The following is a 22,408-nucleotide window of genomic DNA, read 5'->3' on the forward strand; positions in this document are numbered from 1 at the left end:
CTGTTCATCTACCAACCTGTGACTCAACACTTCTCAGACAATCAATAACACCCACCTGCATGTCTTTAGTCGCAATCTCGCCGGGAGTCGGCCAGCTGTTGGCGTCGCCAAAGTCTCCAACCTGAGCAACAAAATAAACAAACACACAAAGCTGAATTAGCAGGAGAGTCACAGGTATCTGTGAAAGTGAGATGTTGCAGCAGGTTATCCTGGTGCGCCACCACAAAACTAACTCCGTATTAGATCAGCAAATTCAAATGTTCCAATCCAAATGTTTTCTTAGTGAAAACGTTTTCTTACTGTATGAAAGGGAAAAACACTTTTTACAAGTTAAATGCAAACTAAAACCTATGTCCAGCCTGTTTTTATGGCCCAGCTGTATCCTGTGCAGAAATCTAACCAAGACTCTTTCCCATCTTCCCTGTTTTTCTAACTCACTTGCTGTCAGAAGCCTACTTTCCTTTTATCTTTAACCAATAAGTTTCCTGTGATTTGACAGTTTCTCTCTTTTGTTTCTGCAACACTGCACTTAACGCACGGGTGTCGTAAAAGCTTGTGGTCAAGGTGTGGTTAACAACCCTGGAGTAGAGCAGTAGAGTGCAATCAAAGGTAGGAAGTTGTGAATGAAATGCTATGAGGAGAGTATGTCTGCTTTATCTGCTGCCGGGCCATTGGCTCACCAGGAACTCACATTTGCATTCCAGGAAGTGTGAAGGGAGGTTAATACACAGCTTAGGGCATGACGGATAAATACCAGCACCCTGACTGCACGTACCTTCACTGAGCTGTAGAGAGTCTGAACTAATGGAAGATGCTCTCTTTGAATTCATCAATCCTAAGTCCAACCGCCCTTAGTTACTGTTGCTAGGGAGGACAAGTTACTTTCTTTGCTTTAATTTGCTATATGTTTGTTTTTTTTAACGACCAAAAAGGAGCCATGTTGGTACTGTTAGTTTTTATGAATTCTTTTTTAACCTTCATATATACAGTACAGTTTCACTATTATTGATATCCACCAATATTTTATCACACAGGCGTACCGACAGACACACACAGAACCAGAACATTACCTTTCCTCCACGTCTGGTTTTGGGTGGATTCCCTGCTCTCACAACCTTGGCAGGGCCGGTAGACTCTGTGGAAACAAATCAAGATGATTGACGTTACAATGGGCTCTGCATTCATGAACACAGATCGTCTAAAAACCAGCAGCAACAAATAAAAAGGAAAACAGGGGAACAACAGATCTGTATTTGATATAAACTGGAAATTCGTCTACAAAATTAAGTTTGTGGTAAAATATTTGCTGAAAAGACAGAGTGTGAGACCAAACACATAATAGTTTGTTTTCTTGCCTCAGTGTTACCTATCTGTACTGGCTTGCTTGTCTCAGTTAAATTAGTTTTTTAACTTTTCCACTACTCGTCTTATCTATCTGATGCAGGTAAGCTCTCAATAAATCATCTGCCTTTCTTTGGCTGTTTCCCCAGCTTTCATTTGCCTCTTATGCTGCATCACTTTCAGATAAACTGAACTACAGCAGCAGCAACCACACCAGTACCATAATTTTTCTGCCCTGTCATTACTGTTACCAGGCAGATCAACAACAGAAACTCACTGTAACAAAAACACAGAAAATGCAAAACTATCAGGATACGGAATCACAACTGGAGCACAACGATTCATCATCAGGAAACAGGAAGTGACTGATACTTAAAGCAAGTCAACCAGCAGCATCAAGACACTGGTAAAACTGGGAAACTGGGAAGAAGTGTGCAGGGGTCACAGAAACACATCTGTTTCTGTAACAGCAGAAACTGACAGTCATCAAGAGGAAGTAATCAGTCTGCTTGATGAAAAGAAAAATCCATTTATGGAAGTACTTTCTGCTTTACTAATTCCATTAAAGAATGACTTAAAGTGATTTAATGATTAATTAATTCGTCTTTTTTGTCACAAAAATGTGAAAAAGTAATCATTTTGATTCAATATGAGATTCAAAATTCAAAGATATTCCATTCACAATGATATAAAAGAAAGAAAATCATTTCACAAACTGGAAACAGCAAATGCTATCCTTTAAATATGACAAATGGTTAGACAATTTGTTATTTAACTGACTGAGCATTTCAACACTAAAATGATACAAATTATTTTTCCTGTTTGCATTTTTATGTTTCAGTATGATCACCATTAGCTTTTAACATAGCATTTGCTAATATTCTGAGGTGAAATAAAACATGAAATGGAAAAACTGATAAGACAAAAGCCGCCGAGCCTGATATATCAAAATCAATCATAACACACAACCATCAATAATATCAATCAATGTGAACAAATGTAGAATTTACTAAACATAGCAGTGCGCTTCCAACAAGCACAGACAACTGACAACTCTAGGCACAGATAGAGCAGCAGAGCATCAGGCACAGTGAAAGTGAAACTTAACCGTTCATTGATCTAAACGTTTGCTTTCACTCATCTTTTGCAGCAGCTGCTCCTCTCATCCATCGATCTAGTTTGATCAGCTCCAATCGGATCGACTGATCAATGACCAACCCTGCCGCTCAAAATTTCACAAACTGCTGCTCAGGGAAAAAAATAACCCATGAAGAGTTGCAACTGTGCTCTGTTCACGGACTGCAAAAACTTAGAACCCCGAATCTAGAGAGGGTACACAGACTGATGAACAAGGACACAAAGGCAAGATTAAGAAAACAAAAAAACCATAAAGTCAGCAGCTAGATTCCTTCAAAAATGTTGATTTCCTCATGAAAACAAGCAATAACTGACCATCCCTGGCCGTGCCTGGTCATGAATCTCCATAAAAACCTTCCAACAGACCAGCTCACTTCACCATGCTGATCTGTCTCATGTCCTCAAGTCAGAGATCTTGCCTCTTGCTGTTTTTGGCTGCAGTGTCACAACACTCTGACTACGAGGGAGTGAAAGCGGCTCACAGGGACTTCGCCGTGGCAGTTTACACCAAAGAGAAAATCTCAGTAAGCTCCTTAACGACGATCATGTCCAGGGACAAGGCCAGAAAGAGAGAGAGAGAGAGATGGGGGGGAATAAGAGCCTTTGGCAGACTGCTAACTATCACCAACAACACCAAGGGCAGCAGTGTACCAGGATTTCATGTGTGTGTACGCATTCATGAGAGCGAAATTAGAGAAGAGATTACTCACTTTATCATTGAAGCTACAGACTGAAAATTAATCTGCAAGTTTTGATAATCGATGTATTTTATAAATGAAGCAAAAACTTGCTGTTCACATTTAAATCTCTGGCTTTTGGTCTGACTACGCAATTGATGACAAAACACAACAAATACATCAATAATGAAAACATTTTTTGTTGCAGCCGCACAACCAATCAAACAAAAGTCCAGTTCCAAAGTCTTGAAGCTTAAAAAGGTCGAACAACAACAAAGACATCAGAAGTGACCCAAACCCAGACAGGAAATATCCTGCACTGACGTAACTTAACAGTTACAATACATTCTTTGTAAGAAAATGACTGAGGCAATTTTTCATAATATAACCCTGACATCATACCCTCACTACACACATCTACTTAATGTACCATGTTATGAAAGGCAGATTCCACATTATGCCCGCGTCTCTATTGTGTGTTTCTGTGTTTGCACAACACACACACAACTTTGCTCTTTCCTCTGTTGCACTGTGTTCACGAGTTTCTTCATCAGCTTATGCTGGGGTACAACACATTTTTCACATACCTGAGACCAGACACCAGAGAGAAGAAGATCATAAATAGCAAAAGCTCAAATGCGCTGTAAATACCTGACAGAGGAAAGTGACGGCGAACCTGTATTTGTTAACTGGATTTGACAAATACCTTGAAACTCTGACGGAAGCCAAACCAGTAAGCCAGTAAGAAATGTTCTGGGGTTAAATAGTCTAGAAGTCCAGTGAAAGTGCACAGGGACCAGTGGGGAGATTAGTGCAAGCACAGCACCTATACTGTATGTTGATCTTACAATCTTTCCAATAAATACTGTGAACAGCTGGAGGTCACGTTTGCATGGTACATGACTGTACAACCACACCAACAGGTCTGTCAGGCCCAAAGAAACACAGTACAGGATCATGGAAACATTTCCCTGTAGTGACTGTACTCACTATGGGGAAATGTATGCACACGGAGTATTAAATCCTAACTTAGCAACACACAAAACTGTCTCCTGAACTGCAACAAAAGAAATCTCCATCCACAGAGAGCTGCACTCAACAGCAGGGTTTAGGGGCCGTACACATGCTACGTTTTTAGCACCCTCATATTCATTGTTTTCAATGTAGATGCGTGGGAGGCGCCCTCAAACGCCACAGCGATGCCTATTTTTCAAGGCATGACTGCTGCACCCCGAGACAAACAGAGTTCAACTTTTGGAACGCAGCAGCGCACACCGCATGTCATGTGACGAGGAACAACCAGTCACAGCTGCTGACAGATGATATGCCCACACACTTAACAACGCCTGGAAAAGATTTCAGGTGAATAGGCTATGATACGGAGCTTGTTCAGGTTGTTTAGCAACTTCAGACGGGTTTTCCAGGCGCTTCAAGATGCGGCATGTGTACGGCCCCTTAGATTGTACTGGATCTACCAATCAATCCCGATTCCTCTTAAATGGTAGTTTGGGTGGTTTTCCTATTATTTAAGTATGTAAAGTAACAAAAGTGACATGTTATGAACATTACATTCTCTCATCTGAATGTTGACTTATTAGCTGGCACTCATGTTGGACACATTGACATAAGCTGATTCTGATGCATTCTGAGTACAAGAATACTGAATTCTTACAAAATATCACCTCCCAGTAGGGCTGTCAAAAGCAACATGAAATTGAGTTTGAATATTTTCCAATTAATTTAGTAGAGTTTGAATAATATTCAAATTTATTATTTATTTATTTTACATAACAAATAAAAATAAGTTGCTTATTGCTGGCACAATATGAACGTGACACTCGGATGAAAACACCCGTTCTGACCTCACTGAAGCGCCAGGTATGATCAACTTCTGCCTCGCTATTTGAGCAAAGTTTGGATACTTCAGTGCGTAGTTTTCCACCACAAGAGTGGATCCTGGTCAGCTCGTAGTGGTGTCTCATTCTGGTAACGTTTCTCTATCTCTTCTTCAAAAAGGGCAGGCAGGGAGGCAGCAGGTGCAACACTCTCCCTGCATGTCTCCCCAAACAGGTCACACATCGCGGACAGTGCAGTGGGTGGTATTGGCGCAGCGGGCTCCTCCGTCGGCGTCTCTCCCTCTGTCGCTGCGTCCCTCTCTGGCCCAGCTTGTGCGCGAGCCATCTCCGGCCCGAACAGGATTCGCCGTGATATTCAACATTATTAATAGTATTAATTTATTATTAATGATATTCGAATTATCAAATCTAGGTTCAAACTTATATAAAATATATATATATTCGAATATATTTCAAACTTCAAATTTTTTTGACAGCCCTACCTCCCAGCATGAAATTATTTCAGCTGTGATGACACTTGTGTCTCTTGGATTTGGTTCACCATGATGTATATACTTTGCACATAACCAGCAACATAGACAGAAGCACAGCAGGTCAAAACTTTCAGGAACCAGTGAGCAGGACATTAACAGAACTCCACCAATTTAGCACCGCATGCCCATAACAAAGTATCAGAATCAATGCAGCAGAACCAGACATCGTCTTTTTATTCCTCATATTATTCTTCCTTGCCAAAACCTGGCACCTACATTACCCCCAACACAACGTGAGGTGTGTTATGCTAGTAGCAGCTAACGTACCCTGGAGGCTCTCGCCTGCTGCACAGATGAGGAGTGGGCTATATAAGTCTGGTCAGGTCTGATAAGATCCCTCCTCTCTAACTCCGCACCAAAAATTTGTTCAAATTTTCAAACTTGCACTCTTTAACCCCAGCCAACACTGACTCAAGTGACATCACAAGGTTATTTATCACATTTCACACACAGCTTCCTCTGGAGCCACAAAAGGCTTGATACAACAGTCTGCACATATGCAGTCGTACTTAAATTTTGAATAGTTTCAAATTCAGAGCCAGTTCTTGATACCAAACCCTTCACTGCAAGAATCTGTGTGCCTCTCCTGTCTCCAATTATCCTTTGGTATCCTAGAAACGTGACACATGTAAGGTGATGTCAGTAGCATCACCTTACATAACTTCTGAACTTCAAACCTGAACTGTTTATTTAGTTTGGAGGTGCAGAGACGAGAAACGGTTTGACAGAGATTTAACTGGAAGCTTCCCAACACTACAGTTTTGACCTTTGATTCATTTTGCTAGTTACACTGTGTCACAGTCATGTGTCTTTCAGGGATTTTCAACAGAAGCTTTGAGGACTGAAAGGTTTCTTCACAACACAATTTCTAGTAAGCCAGAAAATACGCACAGTATGACGTGCCAGGAGAAAAAATCCATCAACAATCATGCGACTTGAGCCCACAGTTGGGTAAGGGGTTTGGTGTCTGTTATTACAAATGTTTGTTTGACATACAGATGTCAGATGTTACTAAAACTGATTCTGAATTTAAGTAAAGAATTGAGACAACTATCTGAAAAATTAAATTACAACTAAGGTTCAAAGACAGATAGCAACAGTTACATATTCATAACTAACCCTGCCTTTAAATAAGTGCGAACGTGTTCATTAACAATTACATTATAAAGTTATTTGTTGATTTTCTCCAATTACAACCAAGTAGTGTGTGCAGATCAAGGCTTCATTATTTCCAAAAACTTGGCCTTTAATTTTTCTTTGAATGAGAAAACTCGTGTGCAAAGTCTGTGGATTTGTGGAAAGAGTTTTTAATGTTAACAGTTTGTAAAGTGACACATTAAACTGGATGTACGTGTCAAACAGTTTTGCTCAGACAGTCCTATTATCTTCTGCAGAAGCAGCTGTCTCGGTTCCTTGTACTCTCTAGGTCTGTAAAACATTTCCATAAAGAGGCTGTGTGAACTAATTCAACACTGAAATGTTTGTTTTGTCAAGTTGGCAGCTGAACTTCTTAACCTGCCTACATTTTATTGTTAAATAAAAGCTTCTTATAACCTGGTACTGTTTCCAGTGGTCTACTGAAAAGCTCACACTCAGCAGGCATAATGTTGCTTCAACCGGCTGCTGCAAATCCTAATCACAGCTGATGACATCACGTGAAACTACCATTCATTCAGCCAAAAATCACTACTGATGAATGGGAACAAGAGTTTGTCAAGATTACAAATGTTCAATTAATTCACTCAGAATCAGAATCTATTTAAAGTAATATTTCATAACACAGTCAGGGTTTAGATGTTTTTCTCACCAATTCATGAGACTAACTCATCAGCTAAATTAAGATAAACCAAGAAACCACCAGGGTGGATGACAGCTACAACAAATGTATCCATACGTATTAAATCTATCAGCCAAAAGTGCCACTTTCATTTTGATTTCTGCACGTGCATCAAAATACACACAATCACTTCATCCAGAAAATCGCATTTAAGTTAAATTATCACCTGTCAAGGAAAGTTAAGAAATCCCTAACGTGTTCCTGAGCCCATGTTCTGACCAAAACATCTTTATCTTTTTTAGGATTTTTAAAATTCTGAACACCTACCAGAATTTAAATTTTTCTGGCAAAAACAACTGATCGCAGTGGAAATGCTGCAATCAGTTAAGTTCCTGTTAATTGAATGAAACACTCTACAATCCCCAGAACATTATGCCAGGAAGGAGTAAAACGACACAGTAGGCTACAGAGAAAACAGAAAGAAGCTGGAGGGGCTATTGTCCCTCGTGGCTACCTTGTTAGCAGTTAGCTCATCAGCTAGCTACGGTAGATCAAAGCAAGTCTTCACTGAGCTCCGCGAACCAAATATACTTGGGATACACAACAACATCGGCACATTATCGGTATCGGCCAATATCAGCTTTGAAACGAACTACCAGAATTGGCCGACATGCTTTTTTTTATTTTGCACCATGACTGAATATTACATAGATTGTAAAGTACTGTATTTCATGTCTCCATCTGCTTGTTGGCACAATAAGACCATGCATGCATAATATGATGTTAATTCCACTACCAAAGAGACTCGGTATCTGTTATTGGTCAAATAAGTTGTTACATATCTGCACATCGGATATTGGCAAAAATCCAATATTGTGCATCCCTAAAATATATTGTAGAGACACACGGATTCAATTCACAGTGCCACCATGTGATGTGGCCAGGTCTCAACAAACAGGACAGAAAACATAACCTCACTGGAAGATGTAAACATCTGATAACGTCTCAAATATTCTTCAACTTTCAAGCTGATCGAGCCTTTGCTTCGGCAATATCTGGGCCACGTAAACACACATTTCATTGAACAACAAAAGCTACTGATCTCCTCTCAGCAACCCAGTGTGGAAACTTTGTGCAACAACTCTGTTGCTAAATTAAGTCAAGGAATCAGCAGAAATTCTTTACATATTTATCCCCACTTATCTGCTTAGTTTGAACACAGTGTGTGAATGCAGTTTCAAAAAAGGTCACACTGCTGCTTAAAAAGCATGACAGAGCATGTTTAATAGGTAAAAACACACATACACACAAACACACTGGGTGTCAGATGTACAGCGTTACTCTAAGATCTTTCCTGCGAAGCGTCCTGTTGTGATTTCCTCTAAAGCCTTTTTATAAGCTTATCAAAGGAAGTGGGACAACTTGCTCAGATTCTATTGAGTCTTTCTGCTTCGTCATCATGACAGAGGACTCTGAGTGTCTCTCATAACAGCTACAGAGTTGTTATCGGGGGGAAATATTACTGTTAGATATTCAATATCATTTCCATGAAATAATTTAAGAGGATTTTTATTCCCTTCACTTACTTGTATTTCTAGTGTTTCTACAACTGAAGGCCGACCTAAAAAAGGTTCGACTTACTCAACTGAATTTATCTGTGACACTTTTTCCATTATGCTAATTTTTTCTACTGTATTAGCCGAGCTAGCAGTGTGGCTCCAAGAACACCAAAGTCTGCCTGTTGGTCGGTCCCCTGCTTTGGTCTACACAAAAATGTCTCAACAACTGCTTGCCATGAAATGTGGTACAGAATTTGGTTATCATCTGACTTTTCATCTAACACCATCATCACCTCAAAACACTGGGTTTATGACCAAACTTGCAGAACTAATGAAATTCCCATCAGCCTCAGCTGTTGTGTGCTAATTAGCAACTGTAATCTTTCAACCTGCTGAACATTAGCATTTTAGCATTGTCATTTTGAGCACGTTAGCATGCAGACGATATAATTTAACTCAACGTACAGCCTCACAGAGCTGCTAACATAGCTGGAGACTCATAAGCCCCTTTTACACAGCCAGATTTTTTCGGCGAATGTTGGGCCGTTTTGCAGGCCAGCTGTGAGTGTTTAGACACACAGAGTCGGATTGGCGAGTTGATCCTAGGTGCCCAATTTTCCATCGCGTAGGGGTAAACATATTGGCAGAACCTTTTTGGTTTAAAAAGAACGAGGCGGCCTTCCACAACAGGAGGGGCTGTTGATGACTTGTGGGAGGAGCTGTTGATGACGCCGCACGTGTGACCCACTGGTGGTGGCATAACAGGAAACAGCTGATAGCAGGAATGAGCAGCTAGTAGCAAGAGAGAAACGCAAACCTGACAGACACTGTGAAGATGAGCAACTGGGGAGACAAGGAATGGCGCGCTCTCCTTGCCCTCGCAAACAAAGAGGCCATTAACCGTCAGATGACGGGGACGGTGAAGAACGGGCCGACTTACGAGAGAATCGCAGAAGGACTGACCAGCCGCGACTTGTATTGTACGTCACTGTTTACGTCACACGCTGAGCTACACGTTTTGTTACTTGCTCACGCCCCCCATTGCCCTGAAAAAAGGCACATTCTTTATGAACAAAAGTAGGCACGCGGCATTTCGCTGCACTCCCCGGTTTTGTTTTTATACTGCCAATGCTGAAAAAAGACTGATCGGGCTTTCCTGTGAATTTGCACAATTCCTATTTAAAAAGGGCTATAGTCTTGTAGACAGCCAGACAGACATTTATGCTGAATGCGAGCAGTGCCGGATGTGACGCACAATGAATGCTAGGAACTGAATGTTAGCTAGCTTGCTTATAAATGCAGCAAAATGCGATGTTATTGATACGTTTTCCATTTCTTAAGCTCCATGCCTGCATTTCTCATGTGGGGCAGGTTATATTTTTCATGGCCAACATCACACAATACTGACTGGTTAGCCATGGCACCAAGATAGTGGCGGTCAAGTTGTGTCAACCACACATATTTCTTTGCTGATGGTTGAGGCTGCAACTTGAGCGGTCAAAGTTCACCAAATTGAACTCCACAATGTAAAAATGCGAATCTGCTTTGCCGTTGGAGGCAAATGTTTATTCATCCCTTTTTGCATTGCATGGCAGGGTACAGGAGGCAAATATTCACAAATGTTAACTTTGCACATGTGTGACCCCTGAAGCAGTTAAAGTCTTTGGTAGCTTCATAAAATCCAACTGGCAAAAGATCCTTTGAAAGTCTTTCTAGGAAACTTACACAGAACACCGCCGACCATAAGCCATGCATCAAGCATGGCTCAGGAACCCAAATTGAATTTTGTAGTCTGCAACCACTGCAACGAGTGGACAAACGCTGGTTGTTCAGCAATAACAGCAGGTCTGTCGAGCTCTACTGCATTCTGCTGATCAGCTGAGTCGTGCATCAAGATTTCCCCACTAAGGGCACGTATGCATCACTCACAGGGCTGCTCAGTGTTCAGTGCATATCAGATGATAGTTTAAGGTCAGAGGAGAGCCTCCCAGGGACAAGACGTCTGCCAAACTATAACCTGCTGCTCCTCAGGCAGTCACACAGTCAGCAATGCATTCAGACAAGACCTTCGCTTGTAGAGATCTGCGTCGTTGGGGCTTTAAATGCCTTCCAGGATTTTTTTTCAAGCAATGCCAGCAAAGATTTTTTGCAGTCTGCCTCTCTGGTGTAGACATTATCCCTTGACCTTTTTTATGCAGTACTTTGGTAAGGGACGTCCTACATTTCACAAACATTGAAAATAAACCAGTGGTTCTTTCAATGTCCTGCTGCAAGTGCTGGTATAATTTGTGGCTAATAAATACAACTTAAGAATCAAAAATTATATAGGAACTTTGCATGCCAGGAATCCCCAGTGGAAGTCTCAGATTTGGTTCCCGGGACAAGTCCCTGCTCCCTGGCTGCTACAGCCAGTGTGCAGTTTTTATTCACATGACAAACAAGACCTAATCATCTTTGATAATCAAACTTAGTGCTTGAAATGGGGAGTTTAATAATGTTTGAAATGTACATAAAAAAGCTGACCTCCAACCACTATTTTGAGTCAGACCGTATTCTCATCTTTAATCACACACGTCTGCAACAAACTGCGATGTAACTTTACTCTCAACTTATTCTGTGATACTGCATTTAAGTAAATCAGAAAGACTCCTCACCAGTCTGCATTGCAGACATTATAAAATGAATTTAACTAAAAATAAACTAAACTAATAAGTCTCAAACCAAACAATCACTTTTTAATCAGTTATCAGTCTAATCTTCATTATCCGTCAGATCACACACACCACAGTAAATGCCCTGAAAGAAACGTTTCGTCCCCAAATTTCAGCTGCTGATCTTTAGTTTTTCAGATTTAGCATTTCATGGGGTTATTTGCCCAAGACCACGCTACAAGCGTGAAACTACCTCCAGAGCAGTCCGACTCGACAGGTAGGAGGTATGACCATTTATCTAAGCGTTACGTGCTCAACTGTACAAGAGCGCTGATAAGTGTTCCCTGAAACTCAAGGACAGGTCAGGTGTGTGTGCATGTGTGTGTGTTAAGAGACACATGGCTAAATGTCAGAGAAACATAAGGAAGGGGAAAAAGTGTGAAGACATATTGCAGAGGAGGTGAAGGGAGCAACAAAAGTGCTGAATATTTTGGTGTATTTGCATTGGCAGGGAGACCGAGTGCTCTTAATTTATCTGCAAGTTGCTTCAGTGGAGTAATACGAGTCAGAATCAAGGAAGAGGAAATTCATGAATCCTTTCAAAAAAAAAAAATAAAAAAATGCTGTGATTATAAGGAAACGAAAAGTCTGTGACATATCTGCAGCCCTGTATAGTAACACCATGACTGCACACAACCACCTGAAATGTCAATACAGAATTCTCACATAAACATATTCTCATTGCAAACTTTTTCACTAAAAATTCAAGAGTCATAATATGAGGTCTGAGTTTAGACATGATCCCCATTTTATCCACAATCATACAGCGCTAATTGAAACTCTGCCCCCAACATAACATTTGCCAAACAAAACAAATGCGACTACCTTGTTTGACCTGTAACTGTATCACTCCATTGAAATTCTGAACTGGCAAAACAAATGGAAGGACTGAGCTGGATCAGCTGTACCTGAAATATGACCTGACACAGTGCAAACACACTGACACAAACACATCAGTGCGACACAAAAAACATCTTTATGTCTTAATTTCAAACAAAATCCAAATATTTTTAAAAGCAGGCAGGCACTGAAAATATGTTTGTGTACTTAACTGGACAATAAATAAATGCGTGTTGATTTTGTTTAGGCGCTACACAATATTTTGAAGTATAACATGTGTGTTGTAAGCAATGATGAGCGCCGATGGGAGTTTGGAGCTTATTCAGACATGATTTCAAAAGGAAAACTGGCATCACATTTACGTAGTGACATGACTGCTGACAGAGAAAACAATGCAATCATCTGTTAGATGCTTTCCCCTTATCATTACACACACATTACTACAGTGAGTCATCTTCCTCTTAACTCCATCTCCTCCCCTTTTTTAATTCACTCTCATCTCAATGTCCTCTTTAGCCCCTTTTCCACTGCCTCTTCAAGGACAGAATTTCTTGCCCTTATGCCATGCTGTTCTGTATAAACGGTACAATTGAAGGATGCGGGATAGAGTTGTCTCGCCTTTAGGGTGGCATCAGAGGGAGTTACAGCGCTGGCACGACCTTTGTATAAATGGGACAGCCAGCAGGATGACATCATGGGTGGCACAGGTATGACAGTTTAAAAAGTGGCTGATGGCAGTTAGCGGCTAACTCAAAGAATAGTGGCCGGAAATTTCCACAATTAGGTAAACAATGAGGTCCAGGCAGAGAACGAGATCAGCCGCCATATAACAGAGACGATAAATGATTGTTTTTGCTTAGAAAACCCCACCGACATTAACGTGATATGTCCAAAAATCACACACTGGAGCAGCACGATGTCGCCGTTGTTTGGGTGTGTGTAAAAATGCAAAAGCGGCATAAAGAGGGGACTTTGTAGCGGTCTTATAGCATGATCTTCTCTGTCCTCTGTGTTGATTCCCTACATGTTTTTTCACAGCACTCAGAGCCAGTTGTTGCAGCCTGCTGTGCTCGCCTGACTGCCAGAGGCTAACATTAACATTAGCCACCACCAACCCCCGCCAGCTGACATCAACTATTACCTCTCTCACTGTCTCTCCAATGCTTATTTTGTAGGCTCTATATGAGATCACTTTGCACATTCAAATTGCTTTACCTCTTCCTTTTAATTTAGATTAAAAAAGCAGCTGCAGGGGTCCTGACGGAATGACATCAAACTGCACAACGTACTGTACAAAATGCTCTCTGTCAAACACCCATCTCATTTACTGTTATCTCTAATTTCACCACCCCCAACAGACACAGTCCTCCTCTGTGTTTCCCAGAAAACACACCACAGAGCACAGACACCTCAGGTGGAGACCAAAGACAAATTCCCATGGGCGCTGCAGCACAGATACCTGCTCCAAACCCCACAGGGTATCGCTGGTGAAGCCTATAAATAAACTTTGTGCCACGTCGGCTCTGCAGTCTTAGATAAACACAGTGGTAGTGTTGGGAAATGGGCCCTGTCCTCAGCCAGATGCTGGGACTTTTTGTTGGCTACGTTGAAGTGGGGGTTTTTTCTACACCCACGTGTATTTTATCGTCATTCTGAGGTCATATTGTATTTTAAAGATTTACTTATTAGAGGTCAGTGTTTTCAGGGATTTCCCAGTAAATATGGCAAGCTATGGGGTAAAAGAAGCACTCATATCATTGTCACAGGATGATATTCAAAACATTCACAGAAGTCAGGGTCGAACAGAGGAAGCCCTGAATTTCAGTTTCTCTCTGAAGGATAAATATGAGAAATACAGGCAGGACACACACAGTTCCCAAAAAGGCAGTTCAGACAGCTAACATGTCTGGTTTTGCTCATTACAGGGAGACAAGAACTGGACGAGGGTGTGTGATAAGACAAGAATCTTAAGTTTAAATCAGAGTGAAAGGTAATCAACATTGTCTACTGGCTGCAGTCTGATGGTCTCACAGCAGAGCAGAGTGACGACAGAGGAGGGAAGCCTCTCTGCAAGAACCAAATATGGAGGAAACGACAGTCAGAGCATACGCCGCTAGACCGCCTGTGTGCCACACACACACACACACACACACACACACACACATCAAAGATTCTCTGTGGCGTCACGTGATCAGTGTGGTGACATCACCTATTGCAGAGTAGAAAGCTCAGACAGCAGAGGGCTGGGAGGCGTCCCCCTGCATACGCCAAGTCGCAGTAACAACCCGCACACATGCTACAGCCAGGTCATGTAACAAGAGAGGGACGAGCGACAAGTGCATACAATGTCCAGCTGGGTGAAAACAGTAGCCAGGGCTTGGGGGGGAGGGGGGCATCGTAAAGGAGCATGGGGCTTGTTGTCGTCATTGTTAAGCAACAACCATTACCATGTATCTAAGGTTAGGATTTCTATTGTACTCATTGTTCAGGAGGTTTAACCAGGAGATGAATAATGTGCAGAGGTCTCCCCCTCCAAAGGGACCTCATAATTAAAACACTGAATAAAGCAGTTCACATCAAAAGGCAGTGTCTCTCCGACACTACTCTGCTGACACAAGACATGTGGGGAGGGGTCAGGGGGACTGCAAGCGGAGCTGCCGCTAATGTTACTTGTCTCTCTGATAACTTAGGATCCAGACATCTGATGACTCAAATGCTTCAACCGGTTAAAATACACAGTTTAACACAAACCAAGAGGTAAAAAGTGACTTGAAACAGTTAGACAACAGTCAGCTGGACACACACAAACACACACGCCTTGCTCGAGTGCACCTTGGCACTGAAACCAGCTACCCTCCGCTCCCAAAGTCAAGTCCTCACAGACTGAGCTTCTGCTGCTGCACATGTTTTTGTGCAAGCCAATTGTTAATAATGAAGAGCACGCCTAACTGTGAAAAACACACTACATTACCTTTAGCTTCTTCAAAATAAAAGCCTTCTACTGGTCCACCAGAAGAAATTAAAATAAATCTGATACTGGAGAGTACAAATAGGAAAGCAGGAGTGAAACTGAACTCCAGAGGGATTCAGTTACAGTCTACAAAAGTGCTGAGAGCTCAACACAGAGACTTTTAAAAACAGCTTTCTCTGCAGTCACAGCACAGCTTTGCTCAAGACACAGCTTAAATTGGGACAGGAGAGCGTCACACGTGTGCCTCAGTCAGTCCGGCTAACCAGCTGGACGCCAACAGTGCAGGTGGACTCAGTTGTCCACTGCGGAAAGGCCCCTGTGGAGCCACATCTGTTCACGGTGCTCACGCATGGAGAAGCCCAGTGCAGTGACAGCCAGCTATACCTTGTCCTTGACAAAAATGGTCAAAGTTGACAACGCAGCTGTCTGAGTTTCACACAGACTAAAAGACATCAAGACAGAACGACTGGATTGGAGTCAAAGCATAAACAAACTTCAAACATGAGCACCAACGATTAAGCCATGATATTTTTATTGCTCCAAAATAAAAGCTGCAGTTCTGTTCTGTCTGAACCCTGAATTCACTTTTCTTCATTGAAGATACCTCATACTACCTCCCTCTACCTGGTCAACAAGCTGCAGCTATTTCATTAGTGGTTAACTCATCCGCGATTTCATTTAGTGTGCAGGTCCTTAAAGCAACAAACCCTGAGCCACATTAGATGAGTTTTGAGCTGTAGCAGTAGCGGACATGTTTCTCTTCACAGCCCACTCTGCTCAGTAATACACATTTTCTTGAACTTGTTTCCTCAGACACGTTTATAAAGTAAATCCTGCAGGACTCATGACCTGAGGCCTTTGACCGCAGGAGCTTAGTCACGTTTTTAATCCACCAGTAACTAGACACATCCTTGATGTAAACAGTCCACACCCTGAGCTTGAGCAAAGAGGGATGTGCCGCTATCATCGAGCCCAGACACAACCCAGAGAGAGATAAAGCAGCTCAAGTTGGACTACTTAGGACAAGGGCTCATCTGAAACAGCTGACAGAGTGTGTGTGTGATGAGTGGGTGTGTGAGGTGGAGTAGAGTGAATGCAACATACACTGGGCCGCTACCTAGCTTAGCATTTCCACTCTGAGTTCATCTGCTTAGAGGTTCTGACTGTCTACAAGTCTAAAATAAATGCTAACGTGTGTTTTGATCGGACAAATTGCCCTAATTCATACATCCTCACTTATTTAGATACATTTTTGTAAAGATTCAGTGTCATCTATAGCTGCAATTGACAATTATTTTCATTATCAATCAATGGGCTGATTCTGATTAATTGTTAAGTTAAAAAGAGTTATTCCATTAACAATGACATTAATCAGAAAAACACCAAATCCTAAAAACCGAGAAGCTGTGAAGGAGAATCTGACATTTTTGGCTTGATAAACAATTAATACATTACCTATTGATCAATTACTCGACTTGCAACTATCAGCTCAAGACATGTCTTTGGGAGTGTTACAGAAGGACTCCCTCTATCCAATAAAACACTGTCTTATATTGTGTTGCAATATAAGACGTGCTGCAACGATTGATTGCTCAATTCATTTGTTGTTAAAGCAACAAACTGATGTATCAAAGATTATGTGATCTGTAAAACCAATAGCAAATATTTGGAGTTATTATCAACGGAGCATTAAGTTTTAAAGCTAAAAGCCACAAAAATTCAGATGCATCAATCACATTAACCAGCAAGCATGAAGACACAACATCCTGACCAATCAGCTGACCTCCCATCAACGCAACAAACACACATTCAGAAGCAGCAGCAGCATCTGTTTCAGTCTGTCCCGCGACAGTAGTTCCACTTTACCCCATGACATGTCAGCACTTCCAGGTTCATGACCTTTGCCGGGTCCCAACAGGTCGTAAAAACCAGGCTACAAACAGCTCCAATGGTGTCTGATAACGCGAGGTTGGGGTCTGCCTCCTTACGGCCACAACAAAGAGAATTCACAGAGCGGGGACAAATGCGGGAGACAAGTGAAGTGTCCATGCTAATTTTGAAACGGCAAGTAGAAGCGACTGCTGCAGGAATGCAAAGCAGCTCCGAAACATCACACGCTTTGGAGTCCTCCAAACTCACAACTTTATATAGAGCTGGCAAGAAAGCCATGGCCAGAGTGGAGGCTTGTTAAACAAAAAAGGAAATCATGCTAACACTCTACTTTGACCATCCTATCAAACATTTATAAGCAGTATATAAACATTTATGCTAATATGGTTTATAACATACTGTACTGTAGTTTTAAGCAGATATATACGCACTTATTAATGCATTTACCAACAATACATCTCTTCCTGTGCACGATACACAGATGAGGTATGACAATAATATTAAATTCCAAATTTTAATATCAAATGATGTCTTCGTAGGAGATGTTATAATTCATGACAAACGCTGCACAACAATAAACCTTATCAGTACACACTCACATTTCAGTGCAATATAAACTGATCCTTAAAATATGCTGCTCATAAAAGTGTTGCTAAAATAATATTAAAGAGATGTTTTAATTTATAAAAGAGTCAAAAGTCCTGTGCTACAAAGTGTGACAGTTTCATCCAACAGTGCCTTTCTACCTTAAGTTTCAAACAAAGGGGGCTGCATTTGCAAGTGTTAATTAGGTTTCCTGCATGATGCTAAAGGAATGCTAATGCCTCGGGCCTAACCTAAATTTACATTTATTCATTTGCCAGACCTGCTAGTCAGTCCCGATTCCCTGACTGGGGGGTTGTCACACCTCAACTGTAGGAGTGTTACATGTTGGCCTGCATTCTTCACAACTGCAAAAAGAAAATGGACTTTAAACTTTAAATGAGGCTGTACTTGGACTGTGTATCATTTTTGATACTTAAAAATCACAACTTTAGAAAAAAAAAAATCAAAAATGAATTGTTTAACACCTGTAACACCCTACGTCAACATCTACATATTCAGAGGTTGGGCTAGTCTATACCAGAGAGCTGAGAAGTTTACTTTTCAACTGGAAAATGCTCTACTCAGCACATATTGTACAGGTTTGTGTCGTAAACGTACTACAAAAGACAACAGATAATTTCAATGTTACCGTCTTATGAAATGGAAGAAGGTTTTTAGGTTCGAGACTATGTAGAAGATCTGTGTGTGGTGTGTTCGTGTTCCATGTCTGCTACACAGCTTACAGGAGCCACATTACACACTGCTGCAGCTGTAGAGCCCCTCGAGCCCTGCATTAAGGAAACACCTCATGCACTCGTTCACCGAACATACAGTAACATAAAGTAAAGTCATAGAAACATCAACAAACTAAAAGCCTGCGTGCTGGATGAACATCCACATAGTAAGTAGGATACATTTGCAAAATAAATATTTCATTCTGCAATGATGCCTGGCTACTTTGGTGCTGAAAAGAATGAAGTCTAGATATTTCCACTCACCAGAGTTTAACTATCACACTGTGACTCCGGGGCTTGGAGCACATGATGACATTTAAAGCAAAAATGTACAACTGAAATGTACTTTGCCAGAACATTTTCACATGGGATCCAATTTGGTTATTTTCAACTGTAACTCATTGAGACATTTCTCTCTATTTCTCTCTGGCTGTGCCAACAGTGTGAATTAATGCATGTCGTGTTGAAAGAACAAGTATGTTTGAAAGCTCAGAAATATAGCTCCAGACCTTACTTAGAAAATGAACAAAAATGTCCACTTATAGCCCTGCAATCAACAAGTATACCATTGAGTGTTATAACTTGGCATAATCTGTTTAGTAATTTACACTGAGCACATTTTGGAAGCAATTATTGCCCAGCTATTTTCAGTCTGAAAGCAGCTTCATACAGGTGACACAGCAGGACAGGATGCTAACTTGTTTAGCCAAAGTAGCTTCATTTTGCTGGCAGTTAGAGTTAATTTTCTGCACTGGGCTATCTGATCAATCGCACCATGTTTTACTCAGCAATTTTGATTTTGCTACCACCAAAACAACTTGTGAGAATCTAAAAACCAATGTTTGCGTTGATTTTCTCTGCAACCGTGGTATTTCACCATGTCGACTTACTGAATCAATGAAATACAATGTTAAGGGCGAAAAGATTATACAAAGAGAGTCTGCTTATAAAAAGACACTGGTACTCTTGTTCTGTAGTGACCTATGAGAACAAGGCGGGCAACAGCACTGCTAGCATTTATCACTAATTCACCATTAACTCCCCCTGGGGCCAAAATACACTGAAGAATTTAACTGTGTAGAGGAACTGAGCCTACTTGTTTGGCAAATTAATTCAATTTCTGAAGCATACACCTTTAAAATACACTGAAGTAATGTGCTAAATATCTTGTTCCTGTATTTTAGGTGAAACTAAACCCAGTTTAGTTTCACTTAAAATGCAGGACCAAGACAGTTAGATGAATAAAGGACCCTGACTGCATCAGGTCAGTGCGATGAATTCATTGATGTTTGCGCGACCGCCTAACTGACTCTGTTTTTGTTCAGCTGCTCTACATCTCTGCAACCGATCCCAACGTTGAAGAAAAACATACAAATCAACATATTGTGGATGATCTTCATGGCTGTACAAACTGTGTCACATGACCTACAAACTGAGAAGTCATTCAGCTAAATGCCAGAATTGTAAAGGTCAGACCAGCTTCAACTCTTCAGCTCAAGCTGCCCCAGTTACGGTGCAGTGGGACCACAGTTTACCTGCTGGAATTAAGTCAGGTGATTTAGTAAAAGGCAGGCAGGGCAGGAAGTGAGGGAGGCAAGGCTAACAACAGCAATCCATCAAGCTTCTTATAAACCACTTCACTGACCTTAAAGCTGTAGCTGGTAACTTTAAGTCATTTTTGCTGAAACTGTCACCATATCCCAAGAGTTGTACCAGACATAAATTGTGAAAAACATCATATTCCATGGCCTCCTCTTAGTACTTCTAAAGGCATTACTGCACATGAACAAAAACAACCACTCAGAGCTGAGGCGTCTTGAATGTAGCTGTCATTTATGTCCGTCACAGCTCGTTAAATTTTAAGCGATAAACTAGGCAACGCTGATCAAATACAAATCAGGATTCTGTTTCTGCATGGCCTTTTTCTTGCTTCAAATGATCTCAGAAACACATTTTACTATACTGTTGAGCTGTATGAATACCTCTCACTTTACAACTCAACAGTACACTAAAACATGTTCCCGAAAACTTACGAAGCAAGAGATGGGCAATGCAGAAACAGAATCTTGAGTTATATTTAATCAGTGATTGACAGACAAGTTAGAGACTCCTTAGCTCTAACTGGTTGTTTCTGAACAGCAGCAGTAGATTCTGGTAAATGCTGTCAGAGTTACTACAAGCAGGAAGAGGAACAAGATTTTTTCCCCATAGACTAAATATCTCGTGTACTACTGTGTGGATTTAGTGACATTTTCACCAAATATGACATCATGTTATTTTTATGAACGTTATCAACTGTAGCTTTAATCTCTGTTGCTGCAGCCAAGCAGCACCCCTCCTTCTCTTGCATCATTCTGCCATGCATGATATAAACAAGGATATAAACAATCAATATTCTAGAGTCTTGTAATTCTGCTTGTTGAAGCTCAACAGTACTGAGGCATGTCTCTTAATTCACAACCCAAGACAATATGTTTCACCCTGTCCTAACAGAAATGAATAGACAGTGAAATCCAGTGGGATCGCAACTTTAAGGAAACTCAACTCTGTAGTTTTTGCCCAAAAGTAGCCCTATGCTATTTACAAGCAGGTCCAAATTTTGATTGTATTGTGCAAAATCACTTGGGCAACTCATGCACATTCCTGCTGCCTGTTTCACTCTCTTCTGCTGCTCTACAGTTGGTGTTGGCAACACAAGTAAGGCACCAGTTAAAGCTGTGTAGAGGAAGAAGCAAACATGGACGTTCACATTTCATTTTAAATGTCTTCACAAAATTGACTTTGTAGATTGTTTTTTGATTTTGTTTTTTTTTTAATGGAGGAGGGAAATAAAGTAAATAAACTTCAACCTGTCTGTCAGGCTTCAAGGAGACACACTAGAAATGTTGGTGAGTGACCCTGGATGTAACCAAAACACCACACGACACCTTTAGTCTATGGCCAGCACTCGCAACAGACCAGCCTGGGGAAAATTGTTGTTGCATGCCAGACCGCCAATAGTGGTTTTTGGTGACAGTATAAAGAATGCAGACACACGCCCAAGAGACGAGACAGCAGCAGTCATGTTTACTACTAATATCATCAGAAGTCAAACACTGAGTCACCTCTCCAAAGCTGAAACAAAACTATTTTGACGGGTGATAAGATCAGGCTACATCACATGGTGTTTAATAGTCTATATGGGATTACTGTTTTTAATTTAATCATTGATTTGTCTTTATTTTCAAAGGATTAAATTATTTCTGATAATACCCTCTCTGACCTCCACACGGACAGTTTGGAAGACTGATTATTTTTTTGATGGCAAGACAAATAAATATAATTTTTCATCTTGTTAAACCTGACCTTTTATACTCATAGAACAAGTAGTTGGCGGTGATGGTAATGTTGTTTTAACCATGGGTGACTGGTTTGGATGGTGATGGCTGGATGTAGTACAGGTTTTTGTTTATTTTATGAGGTAGGTTTTAGCCTATGTCTTAAATACATATGAATACAGCATGTTTTATGTATTTTATTTATTCTGTTTCATGTTTAAGTCTGTGACTTTTCTACAGGTATCACAAGGCAAATTTCTCTTTGGGGAAAAATAAAGTTTAAAAAGGTGAAAGTTCAGCTCAACGATATAAAGCCAACATTTGAGTGACAAAGACAAGCAAGCTGGCGATGTGCTTGCCACTCTATCCCCTGAGCTAAAATGATTATTTCCCAAGCAATTAACAGTAAACCCAATCAGTAGTAGCACGTTTGAGGCGATAGGGAAAATGGGCTGCTTATTCAGGATCCAAATCCATTTA

General features: G+C 41.0%; 1 protein-coding gene across 7 annotated transcripts in view; it reads right to left on the bottom strand.

Annotated features, from left to right (window-relative positions):
• larp1 (La ribonucleoprotein 1, translational regulator) overlaps window positions 1-22,408 on the bottom strand; it is a 58,939-nt gene that overhangs the window by 33,407 nt on the left and 3,124 nt on the right. For all 7 annotated transcript variants that reach the window (XM_049592347.1, XM_049592346.1, XM_049592345.1 and 4 more), the window contains exons 2-3: window positions 1,071-1,135; window positions 56-121 (exon numbers count right to left, since the gene is read on the bottom strand). In XM_049592347.1, the coding sequence (XP_049448304.1) occupies window positions 56-121; window positions 1,071-1,135 (131 nt within the window). The remainder of the gene's footprint in view (window positions 1-55; window positions 122-1,070; window positions 1,136-22,408) is intronic.

Source organism: Epinephelus fuscoguttatus, linkage group LG12 (assembly GCF_011397635.1).
Source record: "Epinephelus fuscoguttatus linkage group LG12, E.fuscoguttatus.final_Chr_v1".
Classification (NCBI taxonomy): Eukaryota; Metazoa; Chordata; class Actinopteri; order Perciformes; family Serranidae; genus Epinephelus; species Epinephelus fuscoguttatus.